Here is a 17995-nt window from a genome sequence, read left to right as displayed (position 1 = left end):
ACTCTTTTCAAAGGGTGGGAGAGGGAGGAGGATCATGGGTGGGCCCCAAAAAGACCCTTTAGAGATGGAGACGCCACTTCAGAAAACACTCAGCCTTCACAAAATGGAGGGAGGAGAGGACGGAGAGTCGATGGAGGGTTAAGGGCAAGACTGGATATCTGATTTTCCATGGAGTTAGACCATCGTGTGTGTGTGTGTGTGTGTGTGTTAGCATTAGTGGTGTTTGATTTGACCATTTGCCAGCTGCAGTCTGGGTGTTATTCCCTCCGCTCCAACAGCTACATGCTGAAATACTTCCTGGTTTCAGGTCAGCTTTTCCCAGCACAGCGGTGGAGGTTGTTTACCAAAGATATCTCGAATGAATCGGCTCTTTACCAAATATGTCATTCATTCTTTGCTGGACGTGTTTTCCTAAGAGTTTTGTCCGTTCTCCTCCTCCTCCTCCTCCTCCTCCTCCTCCTCCTCCTCCTCTGTCACTTTCTTTTTTTCCCATGCTTTGCTCTCTCTCTCTCTCTCTCTCTCTCTCTCTCTCTCTCTCTCTCTCTCTCTCGGGCGCTCTCTCTCTATCTCTCTCTCTCTCTCTCGGGCTCTCTCTCTTGGGCTCTCTCTCTCTCTCTCTCGGGCTCTCTCTCTCTCTCTGGGCTCTCTCTCTCGGGCTCTCTCTCTCTTGGGCTCTCTCTCTCTCTATCTCTCTCTCTCTGGCTCTCTCTCTCTCTCTCTCTCTCTCTCTCCCTCTCTCTCTCTATCTCTCTCTCGGGCTCTCTCTCTCTCTCTCTCTCTCGGCTCTCTCTCTCTCTCTCTCTCTCTCTCTCTCTCGGGCTCTCTCTCTCTCTCTCTCTCTCTCGGGCTCTCTCTCTCTCTCTCTCTCTCTCTCTCTCTCTCGGGCTCTGGTTCGCTCAGTCACACACACACACGCACGCATTTCATACCTATTTTCACATCCATCTGCAGGGCCGTCGGCCGTTAATTGTGTCCCAGACGGGGACGAGGGGGAACGTGTGAGCAGGGGAGAGGCAGGCAGGGCTGGGCACAGCTCTCTCCAGAGGAGGAAGTCGCTCTCTCACATCGCCGCCCACATCCGCCCTCAGAATAAACGTCCAAATTCACCGCCGAGTGTTCGGCGTCCCTGAAGATGTTAGTCATTAGGAGAAAGAGGCTCGTTTCCTTTCGGTATACCTCAGGATAGAACAATCAGTAAATGCACTATTAAGAAGCAACAGAGGAGCATTCCTATTTCTTGAAGACCGTCTCCTCTATTTCTTAATTCTTAGGCTCCGTCTTTGCAGCAATCTGGGCTTTTATTGCAGTCGTACAACCGACACAGCCTAAATATTCTAAAATACTTCTTTTTCTAGTAGCGGGTGTCCCTGAGCAGTTCCTCTCCCTTATGTTCTCTTCAATAGGGACATATTTTTTCGAAAAAATTGATTGCTTTGTTTCACATGTTTCTCTGCCCTTGATTCCTCTTTTGTCTATTTTGTAATATTTCCCAGTTGTACAGGATTCACTTGGTTTTCCATATTTATTTAATCGCCGTTTCAGCTCTGTTTTATCACGCTACCGTTCCCTCCGTTTGAAAGCCCTCATTAATTGCCTGAGTTATATTGATGCATTTTTTTTTCGCCCAGCACTGGAACGAAAATGAATAAAACCTTTTTGAATATAAAATAAACCTAAATGTGTTTGAGAGCAGACTCATCGCCTGCAATATGTTCATAATGTTTCTAGTTTAGTGGTTTGAAACTGCTGGTGCAAGGGGAAAGTGATTTCTCTCATCCAATAATATGTCTCAATATATTTTACGAGGGTTGTACAAGTCGGCGCTATTAATCTCATGACTCCTTTTGTCTCCTCAGGTGACGTCGGAGCAGCTCGTGATGCTTTTGGAGCTTCTGCTCGAGGAGGAGAAGCTGAGCGCGGCCACACTGCGCGCTCTGCAGAGAACCTACCACCTTCAGGACCAAGACGCTGAGGTAAGACCACACACACACACACATGCGCAGACAAGTGGGCATATGCATCGCGGCTCCGTGTACTCCTCCAATAATGAAATGTCAACGGTTTTCTCTCCCTTCTCCTCCAAAGGCACATCGCTTGGTAATGTGGAGTAAATTGTGCCGTAATAGCAGCTCTCCTCTTTACAGCTGCCATTACTGACTAAATCCCACAAGTATGCTCTTCATGTTTTAGTACTGCGCTGTATTCCTTAATGGTACTATTACCGGTGTGTGTGTGTGTGTGTTGTCGGCTGAGTGTTGTTTTGTGTACTGTACGGCGTCGCCTCTCGGTCCAGGAGGAGCAGGACGGGGATAGCACAGCTGCGGCTGACCTCCGTTGTCAACACGTGGCTCGTCTTGAAAAGAAAAACGCGATACATCTTTCGTTTATTTTTTCCAAGTCCTTGTGAATTATATGAGCTGTTTTGTTGGCGCTCAGATACTATGCTGTGCGTGGCCAATCGAGCCGTTATCGCATTAAATCCATACATTTATAGTCATTTTTAAATCCACGTTCCGAATGCACCGTTCCCACGAAGAGAAGAAAAGTTGCGTCCGATTTCGACATTTTAACGTATTCTCTCACTATATTAGCTCAGAGTCCGATTCTGGGAATTTATTCTGCTCTTGATGTTGCCGTGTTGCGTTTAATTTAAGTGCTTCACCTCGCGGTCAACGAGCCGAGGCCACTTTGCGTTTGGCCTCGGGTCCGGCTTTCAGCTCTACGTTCTCTTTAGTCCCACTTCCTGGCATCGGAAAGCAGATTCTCATCTGCAATTTCCAGGAAAAACTTTCAGTGTTTGCTAAAAATACACAGGGCCATTATGCACATCGTCATGCATGGAAAGACACACTTTTTCTCTCAGACGCAAACACACACACACACACACACACACATACTCCTGCACGCACCTGCCTAAAGGCAATGGTCCTGTCCTAATGTTAGTAATCTCATTCAGAGGAGGTTAATCACCTACATCTCTCCTCATAAATGTGGCCATTTATTCTCTCTCTCTCTCTCTCCCTTCTCCCCCTCCCTCTCCGGTCTGATTCTCTTCATCGTCTCACTCAGCTTTTCTCCGTCTGGTTCCGCATCCTCATCAGATGAATGATCCGTTTAAAATTCTTGGACAAACACGCAGTGCAGTGCAGCCGCTGTAGAGAATTCCAGTTTTGCAATGGATGAATATTGGATTATGGGAGTCATGGATTCTGAAGAGCCAATAACCGAATTGTGTCATCAGTGCATACAGTAAACATCTCTTCTGAAGAGGGTCTCATACCACCTTAACGAGGGACGTGATTTTGCCATTCAACACATTTCATGAATCCATTTCGTAAGCATGGCGGGACATACCGTTTCACCACGCGAGACGGACGTTTACAGTGATATACGCTGCGCAGCAAATGCAAAGAAGCCCGTAACGGGGATCAAAGGCGCTGAGTAGACTGGCGTGCGAGCGAAGGATTCTGTGTGTGGGATTTGCGTGAGCATGTGCACAACAGTGGAGGGAAATGTGCGGCCGACCACCAGCGTGGGACCGTGAATACGAGTGTGAATGTGCCTCCGAGCCCAGAGCATGTGTTTGAAAGTATGAGAGAGTGCATGACCGTGAAGGACCGTAGCTTTCATATGAGCCTCATGTGATGCAACATGACTCTGTGTGAGTGTCAGGGTTCGTACGGTCATGGAAAACCTGGAAAAGTCATGGAATTTTAAAATGGTCATTTCCAGGCCTGGAAAAGTCATGGGAAAAAACTTAAATCATAAAAGTTTTGGAAAAGTCATGGAAATTTGTTATCATCACATGTTCATTCACGCGGAGTTCAACGCTTTCCTCTTAAAATGTTGTGTTGCGGAAGAAGAAAGTGGCATGAAACAAATCCACAACATGTACTTAAGACAGGGTTCGTACGGTCATGGAGAACCTGGAAAAGTCATGGAATTTTTAAATGGTAATTTCCAGGCCTGGAAAAGTCATGGAATCTTAAAAGTTTGGGAAAAGTCATGGAAATTTGTTATCATCACATGTTCATTCACGCGGAGTTTAAAAATATTGAATATGTTTTTTAAAGAAAGACGCTCAAAATATAAGCCGGCGTCCGCTCTCAATACGCAAAATGTTCTAAATTGTTCATGTATATACCGAGATTTCAGTTTGGTAATGGAAATTTGGTTTAAAGTCATGGAAAAGTCTTGGAAATCCATTGGTCAAAATGTGTAAGAACCCTGAGTGTGTGTGTGTGTGTGTGTGTGTGTCTCTCTCTCTCTCTCGAAGGTCATCTGTGGGTCAAGCACACAGGACACATTGTCTTGTTGGCGGCCGGGTTAGGCCGACCCCACAACAACATGCGAGAAAGAGGAGAGTTATAGTAAACCAAGGAATGTCGAAGTAGAAGAAAGAAAAGTCCATTTAAGTTGATTTGTGATGGACTTCACAGACTGGAAAGAAAAATAGCTCGAGAAGTCAAGAAGAAAAACTTCTCTAAACAAGAATAAGAATCATCAGAGGAGGAATCCCCTTCCAGTCCTACACATTAGCATTGGGCGAACAACCAGAGAGGAAAACAATAATGGCAGCTGTAATTACCTTCGCATTGAAAATGCGGAAGGTTATGTTTTGATTGCTGTGTATTTATTTATTTATTATTTAGTTTTTATTTATTTATTTGTATGCGTGTTATTCGCATAACACAAAAAGTATTAAACCGAATCGCATGAAATTTGGTGGGATGATTGGTTATTATCCGGGGACCATTTGATTAGATTTTGGGATTAATCGGGTCAAAGGTCAAGGTCATGAAAAGGTCAAAATCTTATTTTTACCATAGCGCGGTCAATTTATATCCAATTGGCATACAACTAATGACAAAATGTTCATAATTCAATGCCCAATCTTGTGATATGCGAAGGTATGCGCTCTACCGAGTGCCCATTCTAGTTAGATACTGTGATGGAGCACAGATAGAAAATCAGAGCAGAAAGATGTTTATTAATCGATTAGTCGATTAAAAGGCAATAAAGCGTCAAATATTTTTATCATTTTTTTAAAAAGGCCAGTGTGTAGCATTTCTGATATATGGATTTGACATTCACAACGATGTGCTTATTTGTGTATAAACCCTGAGAGAGTTAGTTTTCCGTAAAAAAAAAGAAGAGCTTTTAATATGTACACAGGGAGCAGGTCTTCTTCACAGAGCTCATGTCAAAGGTACCGGAGCAAACAAAGCCAACGCCGGCTCCACAGAGGGCCTTTCTGCTTCGTTTACAGTAGGCCGAGGCCACCGTAGTTCTCTGACTCGCTTGTGAAACAGACGAGTGAGTGAATGGGTATTCAGTGGGTTACAATCTCTATGCACACCAGATCCTCCTTTTTAAATCATATTTTAAGCAAATACAATGCATGTCAAAAGGTTGGGGTCACCCAGGCAATTTCGTGTTTTCCATAAATTGCTAAATGAATAGAAAATGTAGTCGAGATATTTCTTAAGGTTAGAAATAAGGATTTTAATTTGAAATATGAATGTTCTTTAAACTTCAAGCTCAGAGGAAGGCCAGTGTTATAGCTTCTCTTACCAGCATAACTGTTTTCAGCTGTGCTAACATAATGGCACGACGGGTTTTCTAACCCTCCGTTAGTCTTCTAAGGCAATAACACAATGTACCATTAGAACACTGGAGATCTATACACCCGTGTAGATATTTCATTAAAAACCAGAATAGTCATTTACCACAATAACAATGTATAAAGTGTATCTCTGATTAATTTAATGTAATCTTCATTGATAAAACAGTGCTTTTTTTCCGAATGACCCCAAGCTTTTGAACGGTGGTGCATACGTTATGAATGTAATTGTTATTTTACAGCCCTAGTTGGAAGGAATGTCGAGGAGATCTCCGCTATACAAGCGGTAAAGCCTCTACCCACGGCTCGTCGCTTCATACATTCTTGCACACGCAGAGTGCGTTAGTGTCGGAATCGGTGGTGGTGGTGGTGTTGTAGGGTGAAAGAGTATGGAGGACTCAAAATGACTTAAGTATAAATAAATAAATGCATGAATAAATATAGGAATAAATAAATAAATGCTTAAATAAATGTATAAATAAATGCTTAAATAAATGTATAAATAAATATAGGAATTAATCAATATAAGTTATAAATCAACAGGACATCATTAAATAAATATATCTACATTTCTGTATTTATACATTTATTTAAGCATTTATTTATTTATTTATACATTTATTTAAGCATTTATTTATTTATTCCTGTATTTATTTATTTATACATTTATTTAAGCATTTATTTATTTATTCTTGTATTTATTCATGCATTTATTGATACTTAAGTCATTTTAAGTCCTCCATAGAAAGAGGGGCAGGAGTTCAGTAATAAATGAAGGAATGTCCCCGTGTTATTGCATGTGCTGTCAGAGAGAGAGAGAGAGAGAGAGGCCCGGCGAGAGGAAGCCGAGTGAGAAAGAAAAAAGGCGAAGGAGAGGTGCACGAGGCAGCTGCTCTGCCCCAGGGCTTTTCCCAGGAATGTAACCCAGCGCAGGGAACAGCTGCCGGGGCGACGCGGGCCAGAAGGGCAGCGCTGGCACCAGAGGGTCCACTTGTGCACACTCCCACATTCATGAATACACACACACACACACAGACACAGACACATCCTTGTTCCCCGTGCGGGTAGGCGATAGGAGAGCACGGAACACTTCACTTAACCTTCTTTTTTGTGTGTGCAGCATTCCAAAGTAAACACGAGGCAGAGAATACGAGGAAGACTTTACTCGCGGGGTGAGGAAGTAGAAAGCCCCTCGGAGACCAATTAACTTCACGTGTGTCGAGTAGTTTTCGGAGGTGACGTGAGGATTTGAATGCGGCGGTTCGAAGTGGAGCTTCATTCTCAAGCTGCGGGAACAGATTGGACAACGTTCCTGGCACAAACAAACAACAATCCTGTGAGGCGTGTGCCCGCTGCCGCAGGTAGATCCCTTTCCTCAAAGTTTAGTTTAGTTTAGTTACCTTCGCATTGAAAATGCGGAAGGTTATGTTTTTATAGCCGTGTATTTATGTATGTATTTATTTATTTGTATGCGTGTTACTCGCATAACTCAAAAAGTATTAAACCGAATCGCATGAAATTTGGTGGGATGATTGGTTATTATCCGCGGACCATTTGATTAGATTTTGGGATTGATCGGGTCAAAGGTCAAGGTCATGAAAAGGTCAACATCTTCTTGTTTCCATAGCGCAGCCAATTTTTATCCAATTGGCATGCAACTAATGCCAAAATGTTCATAATTCAATGCCCAATCTTGTAATATGCGAAGGTATGCACTCTACCGAGTGCCCATTCTAGTTTAGTTTATTTCGATCAGCAAAATATACAGCAATCAGAATTCAACAAAAGAAGAAAGTGGCTGACCGAAACGGTCGAGGCTGAAGCCATCTAGCTTATAAGTGCCCTAACCTATGATTTCTCGAAAAAACTTATTTAAAAGAACCATATACATATATAATAATAATAATGCATTTCATTTTTATCGCACTCTTCCTTCAAAGAATCTCAGAGTGCCATATACATATTCACACATACATACATATACACACATGTATACATATACATACATATACACACACATACACATATACATATATACATATACACACACATATATACATAAATACATACACACACACACACACATACATAAAACAAAAAACAAAACAAAGAACTTGTCCCCATTAACCGTTACTTATGATGCTTCATCAATGCTGTTACGTCTCTACTTCTCCAGAGTCACGTCTTTACATTTGTCCTCAAAGTGAATGTCTCTGTTCAAGCGCTGCAGCATTGCCCGAAGCCTGAGCGTCAACGCTCGGCCACTGCGCTCTCCAAAAGACGAGGTCATCATCCGGAGTGCGGGGACGGTTATGGAGGAGATGGAAATGCCCACGTAAAAAAAAAAACCAAAGGAAAGTGTCAGGCCTTAAAGTAGTGACCGGGACTTAAAAGGTTTTTTGTATTGCTCTTCCGTCTCTTTTATCATCCTCCATCGGCCTTCTCCACAAGTCTGTATCCGTGTACACGTGCACGATGTACCCACACACACACACACACACACACGCACGCCGATAGCAGATGATGAAGGATGATGGCTGAGGCAGGGACAGAGCCAGTCTCTGATCTCTCCTGTAACCGCGGCAACAGAGCTCCTATTGATCCTCTGGGAGAAAGGCCAGGCATTAGCTTTCACACACACACACACACACACACACACACACTCAGATACACACGTACACACTGTGATCGTACACATGCACATTGTCAGAGAAGGAAATATAATTATGAAACATGAACTTTAGATCGAGATGATTTCCTCTCCCGATCTAAGTTCACACCCGTTGTTCCTCTGATTCCGGATTCTTCCAGTCGGATGAGCCGCTTGTCTTCGTTGTCTTTTGTTTCTGGCATCGAGGGAGACCGGGACACATTATTGTGCCAGTGCATTGGCCAAAGACATTCAAATTAAATAAACATGTTCTCAATCTTTGCCATCATTTATTTCATTTTATGATCTTTTTTTCCATTAGTGAGATAAACTATGTTTAACCGTCATTTGTGCCTCCTAACTGCACCAAGAGTCTCTCCTGGACGTTGGTGAAGCTTCACCAGCGTCCACTGAACAACACACACAGGGTGACCTCACGCAGCTTCAGACATTCCCTCGCGGACATTCTAGAGACGGAAAGTCTAATTGTTCTCATGTACACTACCGTTCAAAAGTTTGGGGTCATCCATACAATTTCGTGTCTTCCATGAAAACTCACTTTTATTTATCAAATGAATTGAAAATTGAATAGAAAATATAGTCAAGACATTGACAAGGTTAGAAATAATGATTAATATTTGAAGTATTAATTTTGTTCTTCAAGCTCAAAGGAAGGCCAGTTGTATAGCTTATATCACCAGCATAACTGTTTTCAGCTGTGCTAACATAATTGCACAAGGGTTTTCTAATCAGACATTAGTCTTCTAAGGCGATTAGCAAACACAATGTACCATTAGAACACTGGAGTGATCGTTGATGGAAATGGGCCTCTATACACCTCTGGAGATATTTCATTAGAAACCAGATGTTTCCACCTAGAATAGTCATTTACCACATTAACAATGTATAGTGTGTATTTTTGATTAATGTTATCTTTATTGAAAAAACAGTGCTTTTTTTTTAAAAATAAAGACATTTCTAAGTGACTCCAAACTTTTGAACGGTAGTGTATGTCTTTTACTTTGAAGGAGAAATTGTGAGATTCTACTTCTTTTTTTTAAAATGCCTATAATCTTATTTTCCTTGATTTTGTGGTTCTGTGTCGGTCCTTGTTTACAACATTGTGATTCAATTGTTTTGCTTGCTTTAACCCTCCTGTTACCTTTAGGGTCAATTTGACCCCATTCAATGTTTAACGTCGGTGTTCTTTGGGGTCAATTTGACCCCAGGCTGTTTTTCACTGTGTCAAACATATAAGAAATATCAACTTTTTTATATATTTAAAGGGCTATTTAGGTAGTCAACAAACAAACATAAAGTACCTCACACTTAAACTTGGGAAACAATATTAATTCTAATAAATTTCTGGAGGTTTTAATTGCTGGGGTCAAATTGACCCCGAGGGTAAAAGATGTTAGTAAATGTGAAGGTAACAGGAGGGTTAAATATAAAAAAAATGTCTGTCATGGTTGTATTTTAAATGATTAAATGAATACTTTTGTTAATTAATTAATTAATAGTGTATATGGTCCTGTGTTTTGGCTTCCAGGTCAGACATCGCTGGTGTGAGCTGGTGGTCAAACACGCGTACGCCGGGGCTTACGGAGATGTGGAACACTTTCTGGTTCATGACCAAGTAAATACACACAACTGATGAACATCTTGTACTACACACTTTTACACAGAGAACAGCCTCGAGACTTCAAAGAGATAAAGTATTTGATGATGTGTGTGTGTGTGTTTAAGGCCATGGGTGTGTATCTGTACGGGGAGCTGATGGTTCGGGAGGACCCTGAGCAGCAGGCTCTGGCCCGTCGTTGCCTCTCATTGGTCCAGGAGGAAATCGACCAATCGGCACGCAGAGTGGTGGAGGAGATGGTTCTCTGACGTTCAAGGTGAAGTCTCATTCTGCGCGTGTCGTCGTCTTCGCGTCGTCTCATTTCGTACCCTTGGTAGTATTCTTAAAGTTAAAGCGAGAAACAAAATGCACATTTGTTTCCATCGTCTTCTATTTTTCTTTTTCTCAACGTCACACTAAATTAGCGGAATTCTACTTTCATGCTAATTTACATCAAGAGGTCTTCTAGCAGGCTGTACCCGAGAAGTACGCACGTCACAAACGACACGTGTGCGTATCGGGACAATTATTGTGTAATCTTGTGTTGTTTTTGAAAAGTATTTCTACACAATCCCTGAGATGTTGATCATGAGAACATCTGCCTGGGTGCATCGTCCACACTTGAGTCACCACTTGGCTACCTATTCTTCACATTCCTCTCTGATCCCATTGAGCGAGTGTGCATGTGTGTGTGTGTGTGTTAGATTTAGAATGGGGCCTTTCTGTGCAGCACCATCAGATGTGTTTGTCAGAGAAGGACTTTGGGAATGTGTTCCTCAAACAAACGAGAGAGGGGAAGAAATAAAGCGAGCGATGACGAGTCGGCGATCGTTCTCTGAGGGGCAGTATATTTGTATTCTGTTGACCCTGAAATTCCTCCTGCGAGTGTGCGATGTGTGTGTCTGATGATCTTTGAGGATCCTAAACAGTGAGGCGTTTATTGGTCTCGCACTAAATTAAGCGAAGAGAGAAATTTACGGTCTAGAGACGGACAGACGGAAATATATGGGCGGGATAAAGAGCGCCGGAGGGAGGACTGTCGTGAAGACGAGTCCCTTTGAAGCCGCTCGTCTTCTCATGACCGACCCGCTATCAACCCGTTGATTAATGAAAGTGGTTAATCACACCTCTGCCCCAGAGTTGAACTGCTGCACCGCAGCTCTTCCTCTAAGCCACGGGTGTCAAACACGAGGCCCGCGGGCCAAATCCGGCCCGCCGCATCATTTTATGTGGCCCCTGACGGCTGGAAAGACACGCGATCCCCTTTTCTTAAAGAAATTGAAGAAAAATGTCCCGTGCTTTTATTTTGATGCTTTCATATTAAATGGATTTGGGTTGTAATATAAGAGACATTTTGTTATGTACAATATTTCTACTCAAATAAACAATAATCAAATGCAAAGAGAGTTCTTTAACACGATGTTCGAGGAGTTTATGAAGTGTTTCCGGCCCTTTAAGAGGCGGCCGTGACGCTGATGTGGCCCACGGTGAAAATGAGTTTGACGCCCCTGGTCTAAGCGTTGGCACATCTACCAAACAGGAATACAAATACAAGAGGGAATACATCCTCACGTGTGAGAAGCTGGAACAAGCTTATGTTTTAGGAAAAAAAAATGTCTTCGTTTCTTTATCAGAATAATTGCCAGTTGATTTTCCACTCATTTATTAATCTAATCAATTGATGGACTAGTCGTTGATACTTTAGCGTGGTTTGATTCCATTTTATTCACGGTGGTGCCATCAAATTCTTTTTCCGTTATTGATGAACTTCATGCACCTTTTCCAGCTGAGCCACGACGGTGACGATAACCAGGACATGAATCCATAAGTCGCTTCTGTAAAAGAAGCGATTGAGAAGGTGGCTTTTAATTAAGACTACTGTGTCTGACTTCGTTGTCACACTGTAATTGAGTAAAACGGTTCGCATGCATGATATTTACACTTAATTCCCTATTAAGTGTGTCAGAAAGACGGGTGAGGAGCAGCGCGAGAAGGCGCTTCAATGTTTCTGGAACATTGTGACTCCCAAAGCAGCAAGTATGGGGTTAACCGACGTGTCTGTGACCTTCGTCGAGAGGAGCTGCTAAAGACTTGTCACGTCAACCGGACTGATTTACACCACTAAATCCTTTTTTTAGGCCGTGACCAAGCCACTACAAGACAGGCTTTTATCTTCAGACACACACACACACACACATAGACAGCTTTATGCTTTTGCGCAGGATGTGAAAGGCTTTCTAGACAAGTGCTCGGCATCTGGCTCAGGCCTGATAAATCTCTCTGACTCACACACACACACACACACACACACACACAGACGTAGTGCCTATCTGTCTGTCCCTCCCTCCCTACACCTCCCTGCGGAGCCTCACTTTGAGTTCAGGAGGACTGAAACGAACCGGCTAAAACACCCGCCAAAAAAAATAACAAAATAGATGAAGAAAAGAAGCATTTAGAGATTTATGTCCTGTAACTTTGACTATTACGTCCCGTCGGACTGAACCGAACAAACCCCCGTAAACATCGGCGGATCACGCCGGTCAACTGAGCTCAGGTCAGATTTCTCTCCAATTAAAGTGATGGATGAAGCAGCCGCCTCGCTGCTTCTTCATCCTGCACTGCGGGGAGATGGATGCATGTTTTACTGCTCACTTTGTGTGCCCCGGCCATCTTTTCTTTAGTGGAGCAGTCCTCCCTGTACCCTTTACACACACACACACACACACACACACACGCGGTACAGTGGGATTAGGCAGAGGTGGGCTGAGAGGGTTTTAACTGAAAACAACATGTCTGTCAAGGTGCACTCTGCTCTGTGATTTTGAACTTAAAAAGCACCACCCCTTTAAAGGAGAAGGGCGATCTCCCCCCTGTCCTTTTCTTCTCGTCCCCTCCCTCTCACTCCCCCGTTCTTTTCTCCCCCCCCTGAACATGCCTCTGGAATCCTTCTTGATCCCCTTAATGAGGGGCATATCGCCGGGTTAGCCGAGCGTGGCGAATGGTCGAGGAGGAGAGGGGAAACCGCGGGAATAGTGTGGGAGGGAGGGACCGAGTATCAACGAGTCTTTCGCCGGGGAGGAAGGACGGCCAGAGTGACAGATTCTCATTTCCAAGTGTCGCATGAGCGAGAACACGGGAGGCGGAGACGAGGGTCCTTCGTGTCTGGGCCGTGAGGGTTCCTGGCGTGCTGATTTGTGACTTATGATAAAATCACATTGCCAGGGATTACCACACAGCCCTGACCCAGCCGGCTGCCGTGGCAACCACAGCCTCTACTACACACACACACACACACACACACACACACACACACACACACACACTTAGAAACTTTAAACCAAGAAGACATGATTATCTGTGTGATTGTGTTTGAGAAGTTGCTGATTTGGAAGCGCAGAGAAAGAAACGGATGAGGGAGCCAGAGGGTCTCTCTGTGTGTGTGTGTGTGTGTGTGTGTGTGTGTGTCAGTCCTCCAGACAGTTTTTTGTCTCCTCTCTCCAGCCAGGCACAGAGCTTAGCTGATTGGTGAACAGTGATTGATTCCCTCTTTGTTCACAGTGGCTAAGTTCTGCACCTGAGGAGAGCATGACCCAGACAAGCAGACAAAGGAAGACAGTGAAACACAGATGCTCTTTGAAGTTTCTACGGTGGCGGCTGTGTGTGTGTGTGTGTGTGTTTGTTTGTGCTTTTGTGTGAACGCCGGTGAGTTCAATTGCCTGAGTGTGTTTGTGCATTTCAGTCACAGAAGTCCTTCCCCTTTGTCCTCCCCCGTTGCCGTCGCTCCTCACTCGATTGTCTCGTCGTCGCTTCACCTTTCCCTTCCGTCTCTTATCTCATTTCACTCTCCTCCTCCCTTTCTCCTCCCCCCGTATCTCCCCTTCGCTTCGGTCCGAAATAACGCTCCTCTGCGTTGCCCGTTGTTCCCTCCCTCCTCCTTCATCGTCTCTTCTCGCATTCCTCCTCCGCCGTTCTCTTTCCGTCAGCTTTCGGTCACGTCGTATAGGAGATAATCCCGCCGGCGTGCCCGCTCTGTGGTGCAGGTGAAGGTGAAAGTCGAGCAGCTCGGGAGAGAGAGCCCGTTCTCCCGGTACTAATGAGGCCTGGCACGACCCCGACGCCGCTCACAGATATGACATCAATCTGTGGCTACGATTACCCCGTCATCATCCCCGCTGTCCTTCATCAACCCGTTGCTGTCCCAGAGTCGTACGACATACACATTCTATACAGGATGAGCTAAACGCACATAGTCACGTGATACTATATATATATATATATAACTATATTGATATGTATGTGTATCTTTTTGGGGCATCCTCGCCATAATAACGCTCGGTTAGGAAGACAATTATTTCAGAAGCTGGCTGCCATTACCACGGTGGTGCACTCTGTTTTTTAATCATGAATTTATGACTTATTGATTATACAATTTGGTGAGTTGTTTTCGTAAATTTCATCTCAGAGATCATCCGAGTTTCTTTTCTCATACATTTTGGTAATTAGGATTGGAACTTTTAGATCGTTTTTCTTCTTGGAATACAATCTTATAGAGACTTTTTCCTAAAAAAATCAAAGCTAATGAGCCGCCCCCTGCTGGCCGGTAGAGAGAATGCAACTTTTAATACGATTCCACGTCGGCTTCACTCGGCAGAACCGGAGTTTGCCGTCGAGAAAAAACAAACGGAGTGTGACGATAACGAGTCGTGGTTGCATCATGGGAAATGCAGTGTACTATTTCTTGGCTGAATGCAGTGACTTCCTGTTATCGTGCATCTCGTGTCAATTCCACCAGCGTGTCTAATTATTCCTTTAACTTGACAGTTTGTTTTGAGGGTAATTAGTAAAAAAAAAAAAGGTTGCCAGGGCCTGCAGCCAATCAGAGCTCATCGTTGTGCTCCAGTTTTAAAACTTCAAATGGCTTTGGCAGTGAAAAGTGCGTCCCGGGCAGATGAGTATTGATTTGTGATCTAATCTAGGCAGAGGAAGCCGAGACTCAGAGATCCATAAAGCGATCCTCGCTGAGCACCGTCCCACACTGTGAAGGAAAACAAGACGGAGGCGTCGATGGATGGAAATCTTGCAACGATTTTCAATGATTTTCATCGTTTAGGGAGGTCAGTTCCACTTTATCAGGACAATTTAAGTGTTTCGGCGATATGTGATCCTGTAAAACAGCCGGCGATGACAAGAAATGGAAGTTATTGTCAATTGGGCTGCACCACACGCTTTGTTTCAAGTCTTAGTGAGAGAGGCGTCCCGAATGAGTCGAGAGAAGCTGGAAACAATTCAACAGACACGCCTTCTCACACGCAGGTTCACGCTTTGTATTGCGCCGCCTGCCAACCTGCCTCACCTGTCTCTTTCTGTTTTGGAGCTGTTACCAGGGTTCATGGAAAACCTGGAAAAGTCATGGAATTTTAAAATGGTCATTTCCAGGCCTGGAAAAGTCATGGAAAAAACTTAAATCATAAAAGGTTTGGAAAAGTCATGGAAATTTGTTAAGATCACATGTTCATTTACGCCGAGTTTGAAATAATTAATGTTTTTTAAAGAAAGACGCTCAAAATATAAGCCGGCGTACGCTCTCGATGCGCAAAATGTTCTAAAATGTTGATGATTTTACCGAGATTTCAGTTTGGTCATGGACATTTGGTTTAAAGTCATGGAAAGTCATAGAAAATGTGTAAGAACCCTGTGTTACACAACAACTTCCATGTGCATGTTCCTCCAGAACACAAAGGCTTCTCTATTATTAAGCTGTTAATAAGTCCAGCTGGACTATATGAAAAATAAATTGTGTATGAATGAGTCTAAGTTTAAAATACTGCCCACGCTCACTCGCTGCAGAAGTTTCCTCGCCCACGGTTACGCCAGCTCATTGTAATGCAAAGCTTTATCGTCCTTGGCCGATCACTCCCCACTCAAAACAGTGACAGATGGCTGCACGAGTATTTTAGAACTGTCTATTTTTGGCGGTCATAATAAGAGGCGTGAGGGGGGTATTACGCCCTCTATATTCACGACGACAAAATGGCGACTAAACGACGACAGATGTGTGAATTAGAAATGAGGGCCATGTGGAGTCTGCCTTTCTGGACCTATATTTAGGGCCTGCTAAAAGAGTAATGACCATCAAAGGCCTGTAAAAGAGAGGAATCGCCGTCAGAGCTTGTATCCAAAAAGTGATTTATTACACTCTAATGGGAGGGAAATGGCGCTCGGCACATAAAAGGACCAAGCAACGTTGTATAAAGACACCAAAAAGAAACTTATTTGGCCCACAACTCAACCTGACTGATTGGCTCTTTAATGTCAACTGTATTCTAGAGCGCTGTTGTATTCTGTTTCTGATTTTGATGGATTTATAGATTTTTATGAACGGATTCCTGAAATACTCTTAATCGCCTATTTTTTTCCGAAAGCCAACCGTGGACCAAAGTCTCGCTGAGACGGCGGTAGAGAAGTCGAGCGCACCTTTCAGCAGCTAGTGAGATATAACCATCTCAACTGTCTAGATCACAGGTGTCAAACACGAGGCCCGCGGGCCAAATCCGGCCCGCCGCATCATTTCATGCGGCCCCTGACGGCTCGAAAGACACGCGATCCCCTTCTCTTAAAGAAATTGAAGAAAAATGTCCCGTGCTTTTATTTTGATGCTTTCAAATTAAATGGATTTGTGTTGTAATATAAGAGACATTTTCTTCTGTACAATATTTCTACACTCAAATAAACAATAATCAAATGCAAAGAGAGTTCTTTAACAACATGTTCGAGGACTTTATGAAGTGTTTCCGGCCCTTTAAGAGGCGGCCGTGACGCTGATGTGGCCCACGGTGAACATGAGGTCTAGATGGACCTGAAATGGCTCATGTGGCTTTGGCAAAATGGAACGCTGTCTGACACGCGGCCTGACGCAGCATTGCTTTTTGCTTCGCCACACACACACACACACACAAGGAAAAAGGTATGTGCTCATAGCTCGCCAGTGCTTTGTGAAACGGAGAGAAGAGATATTTGGGCTTGGCTTCCTGTGCCTACTGAGCTGATTATCAGTCCTATACAACCACTGGCTCAGTTCAGCAGGAACAGGAGTCCAGTCCACCCGCCACCAAAGAAGAAGACACGAGCACTGGCCGACTCCGGTCATACAGAAACACCTGCTGTGCGAGTGGACAGTTGATAGAACAATAATTGCCAAATCTTTGATAATTGACACGTCGTTGTGTTTGTGTGTTGCTTGGACATCTTCGGGGTTTACCATGTCACTATTTTATAACATTTTGTAGCTTAACCTATCAATCAACAAATGTTTTACAGATTAATATATATACAGGGTTCTTACACATTTTGACCAATAGATTTCCAGGACTTTTAACCAAATTTCCATGACCAAACTGAAATCTCGGTATAAACACGAACATTTTTGAAAATTGTGCATATCGAGAGCGTACGCCGGCTTATATTTTGATTGTCTTTCTTTGAAAAACTTATTCATTATTTCAAACTCGGGTGTAAATGAACATGTGATCATAACACATTTCCAGGACTTTTCCCAAACTTTTATGATTTAAGTTTTTTCCAGGACTTTTCCAGGCCTGTAAATGACCATTTTAAAATTCCATGACTTTTCCTTTTTTTCCATGACCGTACGAACCCTGTATATAGATATGTTGTTACTTTCAGACCTCATTTTGTATCAGCATTTATATCTGCATATTAATAACGCGTAACTACAGCATAGATTTGTTTGGAGTGAGATGTTTCTATAATGCAGAAGTCGCGTCTGCGTTATAGTTTGTCCACAAGAGGGCGATGCCAACTTTATACCTGTACATGTCTTGCTCAGCACTTTTGAGATTCTTATCCAGAACTATATTTTTAAACTGGAATATTGGCATCCGCCTCTAAAAGCCGTTATCGGTGTTTAAACGGAGTTATTGGTCTACACGCCGTATCGGTGGGTTCGGTGACGCTCCGGTCTCATCGGATCTTTTCTCCCCTACAGTTTGCCGACTGCAGACAAGAGATGGCGGTCCGGCGCTCGCTCTCCTCCTCTTCCTCTGGACGGGGCCGGAGGCTCCAGAAACACTCAGCAGGCCGAACA

The 17995-nt window shown here is 43.6% G+C and overlaps 1 protein-coding gene across 11 annotated transcripts in view; it reads left to right on the top strand.

Moving 5' to 3' along the window:
• aopep (aminopeptidase O (putative)) overlaps positions 1-17995 on the top strand; it is a 79662-nt gene that overhangs the window by 61136 nt on the left and 531 nt on the right. For 5 of the 11 annotated variants that reach the window (XM_056419530.1, XM_056419531.1, XM_056419534.1 and 2 more), the window contains 4 exons: positions 1857-1973; positions 9823-9909; positions 10020-10168; positions 17897-17985. In XM_056419530.1, coding sequence (XP_056275505.1) covers positions 1857-1973; positions 9823-9909; positions 10020-10160 — 345 coding nt within the window. In that variant the 3' untranslated portion in view covers positions 10161-10168; positions 17897-17985. Of the gene's footprint in view, positions 1-1856; positions 1974-6743; positions 6985-7845; positions 7977-9822; positions 9911-10019; positions 10169-14867; positions 15006-17896 lie in introns of those variants that run through there. The other 6 variants (XR_008832363.1, XR_008832365.1, XR_008832366.1 and 3 more) reach the window with 6 other exon arrangements.

This window comes from Pseudoliparis swirei, chromosome 7 (genome assembly GCF_029220125.1).
Source record: "Pseudoliparis swirei isolate HS2019 ecotype Mariana Trench chromosome 7, NWPU_hadal_v1, whole genome shotgun sequence".
NCBI classification, from domain to species: Eukaryota; Metazoa; Chordata; class Actinopteri; order Perciformes; family Liparidae; genus Pseudoliparis; species Pseudoliparis swirei.
This window is presented reverse-complemented; position numbering and strand designations above follow the sequence as displayed.